The sequence below is a fragment of the Macrotis lagotis genome, chromosome 2 (assembly GCF_037893015.1).
Source record: "Macrotis lagotis isolate mMagLag1 chromosome 2, bilby.v1.9.chrom.fasta, whole genome shotgun sequence".
Taxonomy (NCBI): Eukaryota; Metazoa; Chordata; class Mammalia; order Peramelemorphia; family Peramelidae; genus Macrotis; species Macrotis lagotis.
The window spans coordinates 332,599,811-332,621,083 of NC_133659.1; the positions used below are offsets into that span (position 1 = coordinate 332,599,811).

The window sequence follows — 21,273 nt, forward strand, 5'->3', positions numbered from 1 at the left end:
ATGAGGGAAAAAACTCTAGAATGTAAATGGGTCACTTCCCTCAAATGGGCCTCAGTTTCCTTGTCTTTGAATAAGATGAGGGGGATGCACTGGCTGATCCCAAAGGCAGACCAGCCCTCCCCACAATTAATGCCAACCAGCCAAGGCTTGTGTGTTTTCCGGCTTCTGGCTGGGCTTGTAATCAGCTTCTCTCTGCTGCCTGTCTGTCAGCCGGGGATAATAGGATGACTCACCAGGACTGATCAAGGGGAGGTGATTTCCACCTGGATTCTGGCTTTCTAGAAGCAGTCCAGACTGGAAGCTGGAGGAGCTCAGAGGCAGGTTTACAATGTATTGTCACATGTCAGTTGAAGAGGGTAGAACTGAAGGGTGGGGAGCCTTCCTGAAAAAGGAAGAAAGGCTGGAACCATTAGGAAAAGAGAAGCAATGCCATTTCACCCACATTTTGCAAAGGGTGGAGTCAGTCCACCATTTACAATGTCAGACATTGTTCTAAGGATACCCCCAAAATGGCAGATGACAGTTTGTATTCTCAGGGAGTCACAGGTCAGGAGGGGAGGCAATATAAGGCCTATGGGCAGACAAGCTAGAGACAGGATAGGTTGGAAATAATCAACAAAGGGAGAGGTCTAGCATTTATAGGATTTGGGAATGACTTCATATGGGAGACTAGGGAAAGCTGAGAAAGTGTTCCAGGCAGAGGAGATGGGGCGGGGCAGCCCCAGGGGTGAAAATTGGTTGTCTTTGAGAGAAACAGCAGAGAGGTCACTCACTAATTCATAGGGTAAGGGGCAGTTAGGTGGCAAAGTGGATAGGTTACTGGCCCTGGAGTCAAGAAGACCTGAGTTTGAATATGACCTCAGGTAGCTGTGTGACCCTGGGCAAGTCACTTAACTCTGATTACTTCACCAAAAAATAAATAAGTAAAATAAAAAGTCTCAGGGTATATGAAGTGTAGGGGAATGGGAAGGTTAGAAAGGTGGAAAAACAGGATTTTCTGATTGGTCCAGAAGCCACAGTTGTTTATGGATTGTGGGGTGATAGGGCCTATGCTCTGGGAACGTCAGTTTGCAGCTAAGTGGAGGATGGTCAGGAGTTGTTCCTCCAGCCTACATTAGATTTGCTGCTTAAATGTTTTTATATCTATTTCTCTGTTTTCATATTGTTCCAGCCCAGTAGGGCAGCTAGGTGGCACAGTGGATAGAGCACTGGCTTCAGAGTCAGGGAAAGGGGAGTTCAAATCCAGCCTCAGACACTGTCTAGCTGTGTGACCTTGGGCAAGTCACCTTACCCTGATTCCTCCCATCTAGGGCCATCTCCAGTCATCCTGAAACGTATCTGGCCATTGGACCCAGGTGGCTCCAGAGAGAAAGGGAGGCTGATAACCTAGCACAGCCCCCCCTCACTCCAATCCAATTCATATGTTTATCATAGCATCACCTTTCTGATGTCATGATCTTCTTTGAGAATGAAGGGCAAACATCATCATTGTCCCAGTCCAGTAGAATCTAAACTCCTTGAGGACAGAAACTGTTTCATTTTTGTTTTTGTATTTTTCTTCAGACCCTAGCCCAGGATTAAGCACACAATAGGTGCTCCATAAAAGCTTTCTTGAATTCTTTTAGCATTGCCAGTGGAATTTGGGGTTCAGGGCTTTAGTAAGTTTAGTTTACCTTTAGAGAAAGTCCTTTCAGGGCAGTTTGAAGCGACTCTAGCTTAGTCAGCCAGACTTGTCTGGACGTCCCTCCCTGCCCCCAGGATTGCTGACGTGGTGCCCATCTAGCCGTGTCCCTTTGTTTTCCTGTGCCTCGGGGATCCTGGGGGAGGTGTCTCCCCTTGGAACTGGCAGCCAACCAAGCCAAGTACCTCACGTTACAGGCCATGGGGAAGCCTAGAAGGTGAGACTGAGCCTCAATGTTTCCCAGCATGTCTAGATTTGCTGGGAAACATGGACTGGACTGGCAGACAAGGCTGGTTCAAGTCCTGCCCACTGATTCACTGATTACTAGCTGTGTCACTTTTAACAAGAGTTCCCCCTCTATGGGTCTGGGGATGGGTCTGTGGGTGGGCTAAGGTGATACCTCCTTCAGGAGAACTTCCCTTATTCTGCCAGTAATGATTGTCTCCCCTCCCCAAGCTGCCGCAAAATTTATTTTGGATTTAATTTGTCTGTGTCTTGGGTTTTCTTTTACTTGTAATCTCCTCAAGGGCGGGAAATAACTTGTTTGTATTTTTGTATCTCACACCTACACAACTAGGTGATAGTGGATAATCTTCCTGCTTTCAAACCCTGGGCAAGTCACTCCACCCTACTTGTCTCAGTTTCCTCATCTGTAAAATGAGCTGGAGAAGGAAATGGCAAATACTCCAGTATCTCTGCCCAAAAAACCTCAAATGGAGTCAGAGAGTCAGTCATGATTTGAAACAACTGAACAATAATCTCCTGTCTATCACAGTGCCTGTCCAAGTGTGGGTGGTTCATAAATGTTTGCTAATGGGTTTTCTTTGAACTCTTGAAATCCATAGGGACATAGATCTTTAGAGCCAGAAGTTAACCTTAGACTTAGCAGGGGGTCTTACTGTTTTGTGTGTCTTGGACCCTTCTGGAAGTCAGTCTGCAACATTGACAAATAGAGACTGCATAAATGTATAAAATAAAATATCGAGAGTATAAAAATATTGGAAATTCTTGGGGAAGCTAGGTGGTGGACAGAGTACCAGCCCTGGAGTTAGGAGGACTTGAGTTCAAATTTGGCCTCATACACTTAATGATTGCCTAGCTGTGTGACCTTGGGCAAGTCACTTAACCCTATTGCCTTGCAAAAAACACACAAAAAATATTGGAAATTTTCTAAAGGGACATATATATACACACACACACACACACACGTTATATAAATATGTGTGTATAAATATAAAGTTCACAGATCCCAGCTTAAAAAAATGGATCTAGTCCATCCCCCTCATTTTATAGAAGAGGAAACTGATGCATAGAGATTAAGTGACTTGCCCAAGGTCATAGAGCTAATCAGTTAGAAGATCATAGAACTGTTAACTTTAAAGCTAAGGAGGTGCCTCAGAAGCATCTAACCTGGTCCAGCTCCGCATTTTACAGATGAGGAAACTAAGGCAGAAAGGTGGAGGTGACTTTCCAAGGTCTCACTATGGCAACATTCTCATGGTCTCCCAGATCCTCTGATTCTGAATATGTGGTGGCTCTTTCCTAGTCCACAAACTGTGTTTTTGGATCTACCTTACAAAGACCCTGTGAAGGAGATAGAGGAAAGGATTGTTAGAGAGCCCAGAGAGAAAATGACCAGTGGGTAGAGGTTATAAGGAGGTGCAATTTGGAGCCTCTAAAAGTAATATCTTTCTTATCAGACTCATCCAAAAATAGAACGGGTTCATTTTTGGTAGTGAGCTTCCTATCTCTATAAATATGCAAACATTGCTCTTTGGGGATATCATAAGACTCTCTGAAATTTCTGAGACCTGTGGCTAGGGTCCTTTCAGGACATCTCTGTGACCAGAGTGGTATTCCCAGAGGGCAACAGGTTTGGCCTGTCTTTCTGCCCCATTTCTTTTTTAGCTTTTTGCAAGGCAAATCAGGTTAAGTGGCTTGCCCAAGGCCACACAGCTAGGTAATTATTAAGTGTCTGAGACCGGCTTTGAACCCAGGTACTTCTGACTCCAAGGCGGGTGCTTTATCCACCCCATTGGCCTGTCTTTGATTTCCAGAGAAGAAGTCTTGGGTACTGAGACCCTGGATGCCCTGCCCAGCCATCTGTCTTCTTTGCTCTATAGCTGTCCTGTCCTCCCCAACTGGGACAATGAGGAATGACACTGAGCCCTATTTTCATCATCACAGCCAGTCCTATAGGTTGCATTTACTTAAACAAGTCCCATTTCTCAGCCTGGCAATCAGCCTGTCATCCCTTCAGTTAATCTACTGCTACTTCTAGACTTTTCTGGCCTTATCTCCTGCTAATCCCTACCTACCCACACCCCAACCAAACCGAGCTAGTTATTCTCCAAGCTTCTGCCAAGGAGAGAGTCATAGATTTGGAGCAGGGGATCCTAGATGCGGCCCTTTCTTTCAGTCTTCTCCCAGCCTCAGTTTCCTCATCTGTAAAATGAAGGGACCAGGCTAGATGCTCTCTAAAGGTCTTCTCCAGCTTTAAGGATGACACTGGGTGGGCCTTTGGAAGGGGTTGTGAGAGAAGTTAGGCCAGAGTTAGGAAACACATCAGTGATGGAAGTTGTAATTAGCTTCATCTTCAAAAGAATCTCTTGTGATATTATGGTAGTGATGAGGAAAAATCCTTCCTGGCTTCCAAGGCTCAAATTCAATTATTTCACAAATATTTGCACCAAGTGCAAAGTTCAGAGTCCTCAAATGTGTTGTCTCTACTAATAAAATATGTAAGCTTCCTGAAGGCAGGGACTGTTTTCATTTTTTCCTTTCTATCCTTAACTCCAACCTGGAATATAATGGGAGTTTCATAAATGCTCGTTGGCCTCATTAGTTGATTTTTTTTTTGGTTGTTCCAAGGCGATGGGGTTAAGTGACCTGCTAGGTAATTATTAAGTGTCTAAGGTTGGATTTGAACTCAGGTCCTCCTGACTCCAGGTACGCTATCTACTGTGCCACCTAGTCACCCCTCATTGGTTGATTTTAAGAAACCTGATTTGTCACCTTGATTTTCTCCATCCCTCATGTTGTGTGATCAAGAGAGGCAAATACACTCAGAGGACTTGGGATTCAAATTTCACCCCTGGCACTCACTGCCAGTGGTGACTTTGGGCGAGTCATAGATCTGGAGCTGGAAGAGACCTGAACTGTCCCATTTTACAAATGAAGAAACTGAGACTTAGGGAGGTTAAATGCTTGCCCATTGCCACATATAGGTTTAGAAATATAGAGCAGGAAGGGTCATTAAGAGGCAAATGAGTCCAGCTTCTTGTTTTACATGGGAGGAAACTGAAGCCCCTGAAAAGGGGATGAATGAAGTGACTTTTCCCAAAGATACCTAGCCAAGATTTAAACCAAGATTCTTCAAACCTAACTAGTTCACCCTTTCTAATGACCCCAACTCCAAACCGTACAAGGAGGGAGTGAATGAGCATTTATTAAGTACTTGCTGTATACCAAGCTCTTTTTAAATATTGTCTCATTTGATCCTCACAACAAGCCTGGGAAGAAATGACTTTTATTATCCCCTTTTTACAATTCAAGAGGCAAACAGGTTATGACTTGACCAGAGCCACACAGCTGCTAGTGTCTGAAGTGGAATTGGAACTCAGATCTCCCTGATCCCATTGACTGGGCTCCTTTGCTACTAAGTGCAGTGCCTCAAGTGTAATGGTAGGTCTTCAGAAAATATGATGAATGAAAGAGAAAGGGGTAAGGTCATGGGCTGAGAGAGCTTAGCTCACTTTAAAGCCCGTTTACCAGCCAAGTGACCCTGGATAAGTCATTTGATGTTAGTCTTTTGGTTTTTGAGCCTCTCTCCATTGTTTCATCTCAAAAAGGAGATTTTTTTTCCCCGGGTAATGGAAAGAGTGCTGAATCCACATGGTACCAGAGGGCTTGGGTTTGGATCCTGTGTTTGACTTAATCAGCACGTGACTCTGGGAAGGCCACCTCCCTTCTCAGAGCCTCAGGTTCCCCATCTGTCAGATGAAGGGACTGGACTGAGAAGATGGGAAGATTCTCTGGCAGATCTAGATCTCTGCCCCCTCCCCAATACTTTCACTGCCTTTGTCACCAGAGTGAGATGGGGGAATCACTGTGGGGATGCCATGGTCAGCTGACCACCGGGAACTGGGGTTGTTCTCACAGATAGGTCCTTTGGTGGCATCCCAGGTCCATGGGGAAGATGATAGGAAAGCTGCTGCTGGCGCTGAGGGTAGACTTCCATTATTTTTAGCATCTGATAGTTTTGAAGAAACCCAGAGAGGGAATTAGCAGAGTTGGGCTGTTTAATTAAAACTGAATGGCAGGTAGAAGGAAGTTTCCCTCCCCCTCCCCCCCCAACTTTATAACAAGAAGCCAGCCAGGCACTAGGTGCAATGGAGGCCAGCCTGCCTGGGGGTTGGGGTGGGGGGCTTCTTAGCCCAGCAGTTTCTGCGAATGGCTGCTGACTCAAGGCCATATCTCTTGGGGGTACTGCCTATCTGTGGGTGGCGAGGATGAGTGGTCAGAGACAGAAGTGAACTTGGTGTTTCTTCCTGGGCAGTGGAGATGAACAGGCAGAGACAGAGGTGATCTTGGTGTCCCTTCCTGGGCAAGGGGGGGGGGGGGTGAGCAGGCAGAGACACAGGCAATCTTGGTGTCTCTTCCTGGGAAGCTGAGCCTAGGACAGGATGTTCAGCCCAGCCTGGTATGGAGGGGAGGATTGTATCTTCACCCACTCCCCCAAGAGCATCCATTGAAATTGTCCTGGATGAATCAGGGTCGCAGAGGCCCAGAAGGAAGGGGGCTGGCTGCCATAGGTCTGACACTACAGAGCTGAGTGTCAGACGGCACCCACGGAGACTGAACACAAGGTAATTAGCACTCCTTTTCCATGAGCAGAGAGCAATGGATTTTTTTAATACAAGTATTTTACTGTTTAATCTAGTACTGACACAGCTGGCATAGTCTCACCCAAGTGACAGGCTGCCATCCCCTGGTCCTGGGAGGGAGAGAGGGGAACAGAGCCAATACTTACCCAGAAACCTTTCACAACTGCCTGACCCATCCTACCTTAGAAGCTTACTTCCTATTGAGACCTTGAGCAAGACACTTCTCTCTGTGCCTTAGTTTCCTCCTCTGTAAAATGAGATTGTTGAATTAGATGACCTCTGAGGCCCCTTCCAGGTCTGATAGAAACAGAATTGAGCCTTGAAGAATGGGTGAGGTAATGACAGCATAGAGAGGAGGAAGAAAGACATCAGACAGAGAGAACAGCATGAGCCAAGGTCTGGAGGTAGGATTTATTAGTAAGTAACCCCTCTTTGAGAGCTAATGAAGTGAAAGGTTTGCAGGAGAACAACTGGAGAAAAGACTAGAAATGAATCAGATTGCAAAGAGCCTTGAATGCCAAAGTGAGAAGATTGGACTTGATCCAGGTGGTTTGATTTGAAAATGGTGTGAGGTGGGACACCTGGAAGCCATGGGAATGAGACCAGTGAGGACCATTGGGGGAAGATGAGGCTCAACCCAGCTTTGGCCAATGGTCATGCAACTGTGAGGAATCCTTAAATGAACCTACTCCTTGCCTCACCAGCAAGGTGAGCACTTCTGTGCCCTGTAATTTCTCTTTGGGATGGAGGGAACAGCCCTTAGCCTCCCTTTTAAGATGCCCACCCCTTAATGTCACTAGACATTGATTAGGCCCCTGCAGCATGCCAGGCCCTGGGGGTGCAAAGACATAAAAAAGAATCTGTACCTGTCCTCAAGGAGTTTATATTCCACTGGACTAAAAGAGTATGAATGTAGGGAAGACAGAAAAATATAAACATTGTAAACAGTGCGATTTGGAGTATGTTGGAGAAGGCAACATAGAAGCATCAAGGTAAATAAAGAATATGCACAATGTTTAAAATGTTTAAAAAATCATTTTGAGGGACAGGAAGGGCGTTTAAGTAATGTCCAAGTTTGCTGGGGGCACAAAGGGGATTACACTTGTTGAAGAGACAATTTGTGGTATTTGAATGTAATGGAATCATTCGAGCCATGAGAAATGAAGAACATTAAAAACTCCAGAGAGACTTGGGAAGATTTCTATGAACTGAAAATGAGGTGAACCAAGAAAATAATGCACATGGTCACAGTAAGAAAGAAAAGGGAAACAATGTTGCCAGGCATCAGAACTCTTGGTCTGCGGTTAATGGGTCATTTCAGGAGGCCATGCCTCCCTTGATGGGGGAGAGAGGAGCATGCTCTAAGCATTTTATGATTTCAGAGTGTTTTTACACACATTATCCCATTAAATGGTCCCAGCAGCTATGTAATGTAGGCTCTACAGGTAGTGTTGTCTTTTTACAGAGGGAAGTGAGGCTCCTCTAGGTGAACCCACAGAGCTATTAAAAATTTAAACTTGAAGGTATCCTCCAAGTTTAAATTTCTCCCTTTCTGACATAGTAAATAAGATAATAGTTGGAAAGCATTTTAAAGACCTACAGAAGCAACATAAATGTAGCTATTTGTACCTATTTGTGCACACCTTTCTAGGTCTAAGGGTGGTTTTAGGTACAGGTCATGGCTGCTCCACCCGGCCTAATCTGTGTCTCCATGCTGGGTTGTCCCTGCTTCCTGAGTTTGAGGCCTGTCCCTAGGCACAGTGAAGCCACTATCAATCAATAAATAAAGCATTTATTTGGCTCCTCCTTTGTGTGGCTCAGGGTGATAAACCTATCATTCTTGCCTTCCAGGTCATTGCGGTAGTCATGGACCTTTTCACTGATGGGGACATCTTCCAGGACATTGTCAATGCTGCCTATAAGAGACGGGTCCCCGTGTACATAATTCTGGATGAAGGGGGCGTCAAGCACTTTCTAGAGATGTGCCAGACATTGGAGTTCAATGATTTTCAAATACGGGTATGGCCTAGATCTCTGAGGAAAGGGTGGGAAAAGGTCCCAGACTCTGTAAAAGGGAACAGCCTCTCCTCTACCTTTTCTGCTCCCCACCTGGACATGAAGTTAGCATTCAAAGCAAATAACAGATATCTGCCTATGACTTCCACTCTTGGTGTGAGGAGGGAAGGAGGGTTCCCCAAGTTCTGATCCAGACCACTCTCAAGTGAAGCCCCTGCTTGGTGCTTCCAAGCCTTAGGTCATCACCAATATTGTAGTGAAGCACAGAGTCTTGGGTGGCCCTTTGAAATGATAACAGGTTGGCATTGCCTTTTAGAAGCCACATCTCACTGGATCCTATAGGTTGTGTACCCATTTTACAGAGGAAGAAAATGAGACTCCAAAGTAGTTAAATATTTTGCCCTAGGTAACTCAACCAGTAAAATTCAGAGTCAGGATTTGAATGGGAATCCTCATGATTGTGGTCAAACTCAGGAAGTCTGGTAACTATTGAGCAGTCTAGTTCAGCCTTTGTCCACATTTCAGTGACCTGGTCTCCATCTGCCTTTTCAGAGGGACACTTTTCTGGGGTAGGGTAAGAGCTGGCCTCACTGCTATCTGGAAGGGTTTAAGATTTCTGGGCCCAGGAACCAATCTGCTTCTACTGAGGGTTAGGGATGGAGGGGGTTTCCAACCATCTGAGCAATGTATGGCCAAGGTCCTGCAGAGCAGGGGGACCCATTTTCTGCCATCCAAACACCTATCCCAGGCCCCACAGGTCAAGGGGACCTTAATCCTGTCTCATCTCCCCACCAGAACATCCGAACCCGCTCCGTGACTGGTGTTGGGTTCTATACACCTACCGGAAAGGTCCGAGGCACCCTGTCTTCACGGTTTCTGATGGTAGATGGTGATAAAGTCGCTACAGGCTCTTACAGGTGAGTGGGACCAAGGACAGAGCTGGGCAGAAGAGATTACCTCTCTTCTCTTCAGTCCTTTCTGACTCCAATGTCCTTGGAGCATTGGGCAATGGAGTCAGGGGAGCCTGTAGCTTGGGGAGGGTGGAGGTGGCACCTGGGGCCAAGAGGACTAAGAGGGCATCGCTTCTTTTTTCCAGCTTTACTTGGAGTTCCTCCTATGTGGACAGAAATCTTCTGTTAGTGTTGACAGGGCAGCACGTAGAGCCCTTTGATGTGGAGTTTCGGGAACTCTATGCTATCTCGGAGGAAGTGGACCTGTACCGAGAACTAGGCCTGACGGGCTTCAAATACTCCTCCACGGTGGCCCGCAAATTGATCAACCCAAAGTATGCCCTGGTGGTGGGTAGCCGACAGCCTCCTGGGGAGATGATGCGCTGGGCGGTGCGTCAGAAGCAGGAGGACAGAGGCGGGGGGAAGGAGGAACCAGAGGAGGGCGATGGGGAAGGCTCCGAGTCCACCCGGCGCCTTGAGAGTTTTCTGCATGACTTGGTCACACTAGATCAGGTGCTGCCAGTGATAGAACCTCTGCCCCTGGAAGGAATCAAACGAGCAGAACTGAAGCCCAAAGGCAAGGAGCCTTCAATCCAACCTAAGAAAACCGATGTCACCAATGGAGCTGCTGCTGCCACCAAAGAGGGCAAGCGCCCAGGCGGGAGGTTCTCCTGGAGGTCAAAACGTGCTCACGCCTCCAATGGCATGGTCAGCTCCCTCTCCAGTGAGACCTTCTCTGATGGGGAATGTGTGGTGGTGAGGAAGCCAGCCATGGACTCAGCGACCCACAGCACCAATGACTGTGTCCAGAGCAATGGCAGCATCACAGGTGGGCATCCTACCCTGACTCTGTCTGCTGTTTCCCACTTCCTCTTCCTTGACCCATCCCCCAGTCAGTGTACAATTCCAGTTATGCCACATACCCCTCCAAAACACATTTCAAAAGCTATTTTTATTCCCATCTTTTGTTTTTATATCATCTTCTTTGCAAATGTATCCCTCCCTTACTGCCAGCCCAGGGAGCCTTCCTTTCTCACAAAGAATAAAAAAAAAAAAGTGGGGGAGGGCAAGTTCAGCAACACCAACTGGCATGTGAACCAAGGCTGGCACTGGATAGAATGTTCCACACCTGTAACCCCCCTCCTTCTCATAGGGTACCCAACTTGGGAATTGTGAGACTTGAGTTTGAGTGTCGGTGTTATTACTAACTACTTAAATGACCTTGGGAAAGTCTCTCTGGGATTTCCCTTCACCTATAAAGTGAGGAGCTTAGACTGTTAGGGACTTTTCTATCTTTAAATTATTATAATCTATATCAATCAATCCAGGAATCCTAATCACCCTGTTGTTGTACAGTCCTCATTTTATAGGTGGGGAAACTGAGGCCCAGAGAGGGCACTTGTATAAGATACAGTTTTAGTAAGTGCCTGTTATGTATACACCAGGCCTTGGACTAGTCTCTGGAGATAGAGGCAGAAATAGGGTCCCTGCCCTCCACCACTTCCATTCTATCAGATGTTTTAGAGCCAGTACTAGAATGCAGAGGTTCTGACTTCTGGTGGGGGCTCTTTTCAGCAGGGTTAGATCCTTCAACCCGGAGGGGTGGGGCCCACCTGCCTTGGTACATGATCTGACGTGGCCTTTGTTTGTCTCATTGAAATATTTACTGAATCTGTTTCCAGTCCTGGTTAGTGGCTGCCCTTTAGTGTTTTTTATTTAAAATTTTTGTTTTTCTATTCTCTAAGAACTTATCTGTGTCTTAGATCAAGAGCTTCTGGAAGGTCAGGGTTGTGTCTAATTTATCTTACAGACACGACTTTGGGGAGAGAGTGATACCAATATCCTGGGCTGCTCATGTTCCCTGGCCACCGAAATAGATTCCCCCCCTGGGAACTAGAGGGGAAGGGAGTAGATCAATGGAGAAGAGACAGAGAAAGGTGCACAAGGGAGCATTGCGACCAAGCCTGGCCTACTTCAGCAAGGCCCTGGCTCTTCCCAGCCAAGTGACTTTGGGCAAGGCTTGCTAAGACTTTGTTTCTGTATTTGTAAAATGGGGATCATAGTCCTCAGGATTAGTAGAAGAACCCCAGGCTTTGGGGCCAGAAGAGCCAAGTTCAAATTCCAAATTTGTATCTACAGACAGGTGGCTTCTCTTGTTGTTGGGTTTTTTGTTTGTTTTGTTTTTTAGTTTTTGCAAGGCAATGGGGTTGAGTGGCTTGCCCAAGGCCACACAACTAGGTAATTATTAAGTGTCTGAGGTCGGATTTGAACTCAGGTCCTCCTGACTCCCGGGCCGGTGCTCTATCTACTGCGCCACCTAGCCACCCCTCCTCTCTTCTTTAAGGAGAAAGGGTGAAACCAAGTCATCTCCCAGGAGCCTCCTGGCTCTTGAATGATCTTTCTTCTTGAGCAATGGAGAGGGATTTTTTTTTCCTTTTCTGTTATCTTTACTTTGGAAGGTCACCACCCTAGAACCAGTTGAGATCTCAGAGGTCCTTACGTGTAGGTCCCTCATCACCCATGTGGGATGTGGCACCTCGGAGAGGCAGACTTAGGGCCTGGGACTCCCCACTGAGGCATAAGAATGAGGGTGTCCTGGGGCTCAGGGAGGGCCCAGCTCTCCTCAGACTCCCTTCAGATGAGAACCACCTCTCTCCTCCTGCCCTCCTGGGGTGTGAAGATAGCCTGGGATTCCTGTGAGTTCCTTCATCTCAAAGAGCTTAAAAAGTATTGAGTCTAAAGCTGTTTTAGAAAGGGTTGGAAAGGGAGACCCCAAGAGAGTCAATCAGGGTGGGAAGATCATTCAGTCTAAAACCCATTGTTTTCGATGAGGAAACCGAGACCCAGTGATGGAGTCATTCAAATCAGGATTTGAACCTAGATTCTTGGACCCCCAATTCACCTTTCTTTTCCTCTGTGGGCTCCATTGTATGAGAGAGATGGTGTTTCCTCCCTCTCCTCTGGTTTGTCCCCCTACCCCCACCCCACCAGATGCTCCACTGCCTTGTGCCTCTTCCAGAGAGGAAGGGTTGCCATGGAGAACACCTGGCAGGGAAGGGAGGAAAGGAGGAAGGGAGGAAGGGAGAAGAGCCCATACTGAGAAAGGGGAAGCCATCCTCCCCCTAGGTGATGTCTCCATGGAAACCCTACAGCCCCACTGGCCTGCCCTTTCCCAGTGTCTCTGGTGGATTCCTCAAGATTTTGGGGGGGGGGTCTCCCTTAGTTGTCCTGCTTGGATGACCTAAGAGCAGTAGGTGGCTTTGTAGAACTGGGAGGAGGGGTCACCTTAGACTGATTCTGGAAGGAGAGGAAGGGCCCAGAGAAATGGAGATGAGGGGGAAGAGGATCAGGAAGCCCTGGTACCCTAGAGGAGGGGTGGTTGGTCCAAGATTCCAAACTTGGGACTCACTCCAGTGCATCACCTAAGGGCTTCCCAGCCTCTTTGGTCCTCATGGCAGAAGAAGGGGTTATAAGCTTCCTTATAAAGATAAAGACACTTGGACCAGAGAAGAAATAGAAGCATCAAAAAAAAAAAAAAAAACAAGGAAGGTAGAAGATGGCTCCTGAGACCCCTTCTGGCCCTACCTCCATGAGCCTGTGAAGCATATATGCCCTTGCCCAGGATGGGACCCTCTCTCAACCCCCAAACCTCCAGCTCATTCCTGAGAATGGAGATGCTAACATAGAATAAAATCATCAGCTTGGAAGCCCAAGAGCCCTGGATGGCATCAAGACTGTCTCCCTCATTCAACAGATGGGGAAACTGTGGCCTGGAGAATGAGCTAACCTCCCCCACCTCCTACAGGTTTGCACAAGGTTACATGACTGTTGAGGCCTAGGACCCTAGCTCTGGAGCTAGAAGGATGTCCAAGGCACTGTAGTCTCCCCATCTCATCTTACAGATGGGAAAACTGAGACCTAGGTCTTCCTTACTCCCAAGTCCAGACCTCTGCCCACTATGGCTTGCTGCCACTCTCTGGGGCTCAAGGTCCCAGAAAAGATGTTGGGTACTTTTCCCCCACTTTCTGGGAATCTGTGGCTGGATAAGAAGAGAGACGGGAAAAAGAAAATGAGAACAAGAACGAAGCTTGTGATCTTACAGTCTTTTAGTTTGGCAAGGCACCTTCCGTAAATTGAATCTGATCCTCCCAATCAGCCTGTGAGAGAATGCCATGACCATCCTCACAGTGCCCACGTGGGCTGCCTAGCACTCAGCCCGGGGGTAGTCTGTGGGCAGAGACCACGAGGGTCTTGCCCATGCCATCTGCAACCCTCTGCTCCCCTCTAGTGGCCAAGCCCAGCCCCAGCCTACCTTGGCATTTCCCAAGAGGTGTTGAACAGATATCCAGTAGGCATCTACTATGGGTAAGTTCCTCAGCTAGGCTCTGGGGGAGGGGGGGCAGGAATAAAAGGAAGACCAAGGAGGGCCCTGCTCTCAGGGAGCCTACAATTCAATACATCAGATGTTTACTCAATGCCAGGCCCTGGCAGACTGCCCCTACCCTCAGAGAGCTTTGAGGTGATGGAGGGGATTTAGAAATGTTTGTGATACAAGGTAAAATGTGGTTAGGGCAAAGAAGTGGCCCCTTGGAACAATTCAGGGAAGGCTTTGTGGAAGAAGAGGAGGTGTGTGATCAAGGAAGTATGTGCAGAGGCTGTAGGGGGGGGTCTGGCATGAATCCACTGAAGCAGGATGAGGTCAGGGAGAAGTTTGACAGGCCTATTGGACCAGAATAGAATAAAACTCAAAGTGCAGCTGACTGACCAATCAGGGGGGTCCAGGAGGCCTCTGAAAGGGTTTGGGAGGGACAGCCTGGGTCTTTCCTTAAAACACTCACTGCCAGCACTGTGAAGGGGGCCAAGTTAGAGCTAGAGAAACACAAGAGGCCTGTATTCAGAAAGGGAGAGTCTGATAGGGGTCTGGAAGGCTAAAAGTTCTGCCATCCACTGGGAGAAGCTATTCACGCGATCTAGAATGATCCATTCATAATAACAAATGTCACAAAGCAGTTGTCTTATAGTGGACTGAGTTTTAAAACAGCAATTTCCAACGCCCATCCTGTGAGAAAGCAGACCCCTCCCCATGGTCTGAATGGCACTGCCCCTGTTTTATAGATGAGAAGACCAAATCTTAGAGGGGCCTGTAGATTTGAACTGGAAAAGGCCTAGGAATTATCTTAGTCCAGGTTCCCCATTTTACCGTTGAGGAAACCGAGTCTCAGAGAAGGCCGGTGACTTTCCCTTCATCACACAAACTGTAAGTCACAGAATCTCATAGCATGAACCAGGACACGGTGAATAGCCCTGTTTCAGTCATGGGTGGGAATCACAGTCCTGGAAAGGGGGCGAGACTAGAAAGGTGAAGTGGTGCTGAATTGGGAAGGGCCTTGAATGCCACTCTGGGAAGGGTGAAGTAGCTTTTTTGTTTTTGTTCTTTTGTGTTTTTATTTTTTCCCAAATACATGCAAAGGTCATTTTCAACATTCATCACTTTATAAGCTGTTTTACCTCCCTTCCCCTTCTCCAAGATGGCCAGTAATCTGAAATAAGTTAAACATGTACAATCATGTATGACAATTTCACAGTTATTCTGTGAAAGAGGAATTAGAACTGAAGGGAAAAAACCAGCAGAAAAAAAAAAGAAAAGTAAATAAAAGAAGTTTTAGCAAGTAAAAATAGTCTGCTTTGGTTTGCATTGACTCCATATAAGTCTTTCTCTGGATGGCATTTTCCATCACAAGTCCTTTAGATCTGTCCTTGCTCAAGTGCAACTAGCTGGTGCAGTGGATAGAGCACCAGCCCTGGAGTCAGGAGGACCTGAATTCAAATCCAGCCTCAGACATTTAATAATTATCTAGATGTGTGACCTTGGACAAGTCACTTAAACTCATTGCTTTGCCAAAAAAAAAGTCAAACAAGCAAACAACAAAAAAAAAAGAATGGTCCTTGGTCACTAAACTGCTGAGAGGTTCTAAGTATATTACAGTTGATCATAATGTCTACATTGTTCTCCTGGTTCTGCTCCCTTCACTCAGTATCTGTTCTTACAAGTCTTTCCAGGCTTTTCTGAAGTCCCAGGGCTGAAGTGTTTAAATGAAGACTAGGATAACCCACTGTGATGAATAACTTTTCGCAGTAATCTAGGCTTTAGGTTAGGGACATCACCACAAGTAGGATTTGAACTCGACCCTTCTTCCACACCTCCCCCCAACCTCTCTGTGTGGTTCTCATACAGGTAGGGAGCAATACACCAGACAGCTAGGGCAGTGGTTAGAACTCTGAGCCTGAAGTCAGGAAGAGCCTAGTTCAAATGTGACCTCAGACATTTACTGGTTATGTGACCCTAGGTGAGTCATTTAACCCTCTTTGCCTTAGTTTCCTCATTTGTAAAATGAGCTGGAGAAGGAATTGGCAAACTACTCAAGGATCTCTGCCAAGAAAATCCCAATGGGGCCACCAAAAACTGGACATGACTGTATAACTTCAAAAATTTGAAATAAATGTCAAAGCCCACCCTGGGGTCTTCCCATCCCTCCTGGCCCGGCCTTCTCCCTTTAGAGGAGGGAGTTGGAAGGGGTGAGCAGGTGAGCATTGGGTTGGGAAGGAAAGCCTCCAGGGAAGAAGACTGCTTCACATTCTGCCCCCCACCTCAGCTTGTCTACCACCAAAATGCCTCTGCCTCTGGGGAGGGTTGTGGCAAATGCTTAATAGGCCCAGCAAATGAAACAGGAGAGGAAGGCACGAGTCTCTGTCCAGCTGAAACAGCCTGGGGACCCAAGAGAGGCAGTTACCCAACCTGGAAGCCGTCCAGATGCCAGCCCAAGGGACGGGCCAACGCCAGGCTGGCTCAGTGGGGGGAAACCCTCCAGTTTCTTTTGCCTATGAAATGATAGGGAGAAAATCCAGACCAAGCCAGACCTGCCTCCTGAGGACAAGTATGGAGACTTCCTGAATAATCTGGAGGGATGGAAGTTAGAGTCAGGAGTGGGAACATCTGGATTTTGTTGTCAGATGGCAGAGTCCTGAAAGAATGGGCTGGGCCTGGCCTAATGGTCCATAAACAATGGTGCGTGATGAATGCAGGGACTGGCTCCAAGGGATGTGTTTATGGGAAGGGAGGCAAGGAACTTCTGGAATCAGTGCTAGAAGTCTGTTTTAACATCTTTCTTGCTAATGGCCTGGAAGAGAGAGGCAGACATCCCCTTAATTGAGTTCACAGCTGCTCGAAGGTGCTAGGAGCACTCTTTGTGGGGGGAGAGGCAGGACCGTCCAAGGAAACCCTGCTTCTATTGAAGAGAAACCAACAGGAACCAGGAGGGGGAAGCACAAAGGTTCATGTCCCCCCCTCCCACCCCCCAAACATGGACAGGCCAGATGGAGCAGGGTCTGCCCTGGCTGGTTCCTGTTGGGTCAGAAAGTGGAAGATGGCCAACTGCCAACCTGGCACAAGGGGGAGGAGGAATGTTGGCTGCCTGGCTGTGGTGGAGAATCTGGTTCTGCTGGAAACTCCAAGATTACTGAACCACACATACCACTGGAAATCCATTAGAAAGCCACCCTGAGTATTGGGCCACCTGACCCCCAAATGAAGACTTTCAGAGAAGGGTAACAGACCACCCCCATATGTTCTTCCTTGTGTAGGTCTGAAATCTGCTTCTGCAGTTTTCCCATTCATCTCTGCTGATTCTGCCCTCTGAGTCCAAATAGAACAAGTCAGTCTCCTAGGCTACTTGTAAGGCTTAATTGAAATAACAGTGTTAAGTGTCTACCAAACCTTCAAGTGCCTTTAAAATGCTAGTGGTAGTGGGGTGACTAGGTGGCGTAGTAGATAAAGCACTGGCCTTGGAGTCAGGAGTACCTGGGTTCTCAGACACTTAATAATGACCTAGCTGTGTGGCCTTGGGCAAGCCACTTAAGCCCATTGCCTTGCAAAAACCTAAAAAAACAAACAAAAAAAATGCTGGTGGTAATGGTGATGGTGAAGAGTTCCCCAAAGCCTTTCAGGGCATCCCCAAGGTCAAAACTTTTCATAATATTAAGATGTTTTAATTTGTAATAGCATCAATATAAATGCAACCCATATAAATAAAAGCTCTTTGGGTTGTGGAAATATCCTCAGATTTTTTTTTGGTTTTTGCAAGACAGTGGGGTTAAATGACTTGCCCAAGGTCACATAACTAGGTAATGAAGTGTCTGAGGCTGGATATGCTCTATCCATTGCACCACCTAGCTGCCCCCTCAATAATTTTTAAATAATACAAAAGGGTCCTGTGATTTAAAAAAAAAAATTTGAGATCACTTTTCTAGGATCTTCTTTACAGAAGGATATGGGTCTGGAATATTCTATATTATTAGACAAGGTTTACTGAACTTTTTTTTACATCTTTGGTAATAGGGGACTAGATAGACAAGCAGGAAGGGATATGAAGGTGTTAGAAAATTTATATATATATTTTTATATGTATATCCAGAAGCTTGAGGGAAAGAAAGTTCATAATAGAGCTTCCCTTGAATCCATCCAAAGCATTTTGTTACTATGGGTCTGGTATATAAAAAAATGTTGAAGACAGTCCCTGCCTTCAGGGAGCTCCCATTCTAATCAGTGTCTTTCTTTGTGTCCATCTCTGCAGGTAGAACAGGTCCCACCAAGCCAAACAACTGTGTGATTTCATGAATCTGGAGACCCTGTCCGGCAGGACCCAGAGTTGGCCTCAGACTTCTCACACTGCCCTAACCCCCCTCAACTGCCTTGATTAAGGACTCCTGAATGGACCATCAAAAGCTTCTGGCTTCTGGGCCTGTGTTTGGGTTGTCTTCCTCAATGATGATCATCATGGGTCCTGGACAGAGTTAGTTCGCCAGATGTTTTGGGTGAAATCGGCTCCATGTTTACATTTAGTAGGAGCAGAAGGAACACTTCTAACTTGTGCCTTAACTTGATGGGAACCAAGGAATCCTACTAGCCTCGATTCTTGTCTTTTTTTTTTTCCTTTTCTGCTTATTACTGGTGATTCTGGACCTTTGGAGTGAGCCAGGCCTCAGGGCAGAACTTAAATCACAAATGCTGGAAGACCATAGGAAGTATCACAAGTATTAGAAGGACTCTCCTTTGGTGGAGATTAGACTCAAACTGTTTGAAGTGGAATGGGCTGGGACAGAGGGAACTTCCCTTCTGAAGGCATATTAGTGAAAACTGGAATTAACCATTAGTTCGGGATATTCCAGTGCAGACTAGGGGCCTCTGGAAGCTCTCCTAGCAGTGCACAGAGAGAAATAGGTATGAGGGGGGAAAGGCATATGCAATCGGGGTCATCAATTTCTCATCCTTGGTTCATGGATAAAGAGAAATGATTACTTTCTATAGTTGGTGGGCTTCCTAGAGAAAGGAGGCTTAGTGCTATGCAGGAACCCCTGGGGGCTTCTGCCTAGGAAATGCCAGCCAGGCTGAAGTCTCATGTCCCTCTTCTCCCCACCCCCCAAGCAACTTCTGTTTCTGCCTTTTTCAGATCATAGGATCACAAGATTTAGAAACTAGATTGGATTTTGGAGCTCCTCTCTCTAGTCCAACCTCCCCATTTTAGAGCTAAGGGAAGAGATTATTAGTGGGGTTGGAGGCAATGGGGAGTGAGGGGGTCTTACACAGGGACTAAGGGGTAAAAAGCAGGGGTTCTTCATCTGGGGGCTTTGAACTTATTTTTTTAAATACTTTGTTTTTTAAATATTTTGATCACTAGATTTCAGCATAATGGGTTTCCTTTGTTGTTTTATGTATTTTTAATGCATATAAAAATGTGATTTGGAGAAGGAATGTCTGGACAGATTAGCTGCCCAGGAGAGCACCCAAAGGGTCCAAAACCCTGTTCTTTCTTCAAGACCACTAGAAGATTATTGGATAAGTTCATGCCTTTGAATCCCCCCTCCACCATTAGCACCAGGGTGAGCTTTGGGTGACTCAATTTGCCTCAGTTTCTTTATCTGCAAAACAAGGATGTTGGATTCATGGTATTTGAGGGCCCCTCCAGATCTCAATTTGTGATCCTGAGGTAGATAGTGTGAGTGTCAGCCCGTTTTACAGATAAGACCAATGTCTGATGGGCTAATGGTGGAGGGGGGATTAGCTGCCACCCTTCTCAGCCAAGTGGAAGACTGGGAAATTTCTTGAGGGCTGGGGCCATTTTGATTTGGTATTTGTATCCCCAGCTCGCACAGTGCCTTCTTCAGTATATCTGTTAAATGGATTTGAGGACTTCAGAGCCCATGGATACCAACAACCCTGGGTTTTGATCCTGTCTTTGAAATAAAGTATTTTTAAAAATGGAATTCAGCCTGAGATGGTCTTTCCCAAACAGGTTGAACCAGTGACCATGCTACCAAGTTGAGACAACCAGTCTCAGAGGGTGCCCATGGCTGTGGCTGTGCCCATGGGGTGTGAGGATGAAACAAGGACACCAAGGAAGAAAAGTGATTTGGCTCCTGGAGCTTAGACTGGTCTCACTTCCATTCCATTCGTAGTGCAATGAGAGTTATCTCCCCTCTAGTTCAAAGCCATGAGCCCTTAGTTGTTCGACCCAAGAAGCAAAGAGTTTGCCTGCCTCGTGCCCCCCACTTTGGGGTCCTTGGTTTCTTCATCTGTAAACTAGGTGGGGAGGAGAGAATTAGGTAAACTTCAATTCTAAGTCTCCAAATTTATCAAAATGTCAGATTATGAAAGTCAGTAGGTCCCTGGTCTCAAAGGAAGTAATAAAGGACTAGGGCCAAAGAGAAGAAAAGAGGTGAGAACACACACCTTCCTGGACACAGCCTAATGTAGCAGCCTTTGGTAGGACTGGGAGTCAGAGGACCTGTGTTCAAATCCTATTTTTGATGTTTACTACCTGTGTGACCTTGGATAGGTCACTACCTTAGTTTCATCATGCATAAAATGAGGGCATTTCCTATATGAAAAGGAGATAGAACACACCAGACTTGCCTCAGTTGCTCACTTACAGCCAAGATTTTAGCCTTGTTTTTCCTCTTTGGGGAATACAAATAAGACAGCTATGGGGAAGGTGTCACCTTGGAGTCAGAAGCCAGGTCACCTCTACCATTCTGCAGGCCATGCATCATCAAATAGACTAAGTTGGGGGGCGGGGGAGCAAGAGGGAGGTTTGTAGTCTAGAAATGATGCAGTGACCCAGAAAGATGGAGATTTGTCCTAAAAGTTCCAAGTGTCGAGGTCCAGGAGGCCTTGGGCTGAGGTCTAGCCCCACCTTTCCTGGGTTTGAGTTGTCCCATTGGGGTAGAACTCACAGGAAGGTCTTGGGGATTAAACTTCTAATGAGCACATCCTTGGAGGGCAGAGGGGGCAGGCTTGGTTCTGTGCATGTGGGTACACACACACACACACACACACACACACACACACACACAATCTATATCTGTCTCTGCAGAGCTGTGATTTTCTTATGGAGATCTCAGAGAAACTAGCTCCCTCTCTGCAGATAAGTAATCATTCTCTGTTATTTAGAGCCTTAGAGAATTATCTGGGCTCTGACAGGTGAAAGGCCAGCCCCTTAGCCATACAATCTAAGGACTTAGGCCCAGGCCTTTCTGACTTCAAGGACAGCCTGCCTTTTCTCACTTAAGGACGCTACCTCTCTTTCCTTGCACGTATAAATCATTAGTGAATTCAACCGAAATTGAGGCAGCGATGGGGAACTAAGGATGTCAAGTGTTGCACATACATTGTTTTTTTTCTTTG

General features: G+C 46.6%; 1 protein-coding gene across 1 annotated transcript in view; it reads left to right on the top strand.

Moving 5' to 3' along the window:
• FAM83F (family with sequence similarity 83 member F) overlaps positions 1 to 20,666 on the top strand; it is a 39,855-nt gene extending 19,189 nt beyond the window's left edge. Inside the window, exons 2-5 of the mRNA XM_074226982.1 lie at positions 8,419 to 8,586; positions 9,379 to 9,500; positions 9,680 to 10,362; positions 18,164 to 20,666. Coding sequence (XP_074083083.1) covers positions 8,419 to 8,586; positions 9,379 to 9,500; positions 9,680 to 10,362; positions 18,164 to 18,207 — 1,017 coding nt within the window. The 3' untranslated portion in view covers positions 18,208 to 20,666. The remainder of the gene's footprint in view (positions 1 to 8,418; positions 8,587 to 9,378; positions 9,501 to 9,679; positions 10,363 to 18,163) is intronic.
• The last annotated feature ends 607 nt before the right edge of the window (positions 20,667 to 21,273 follow it).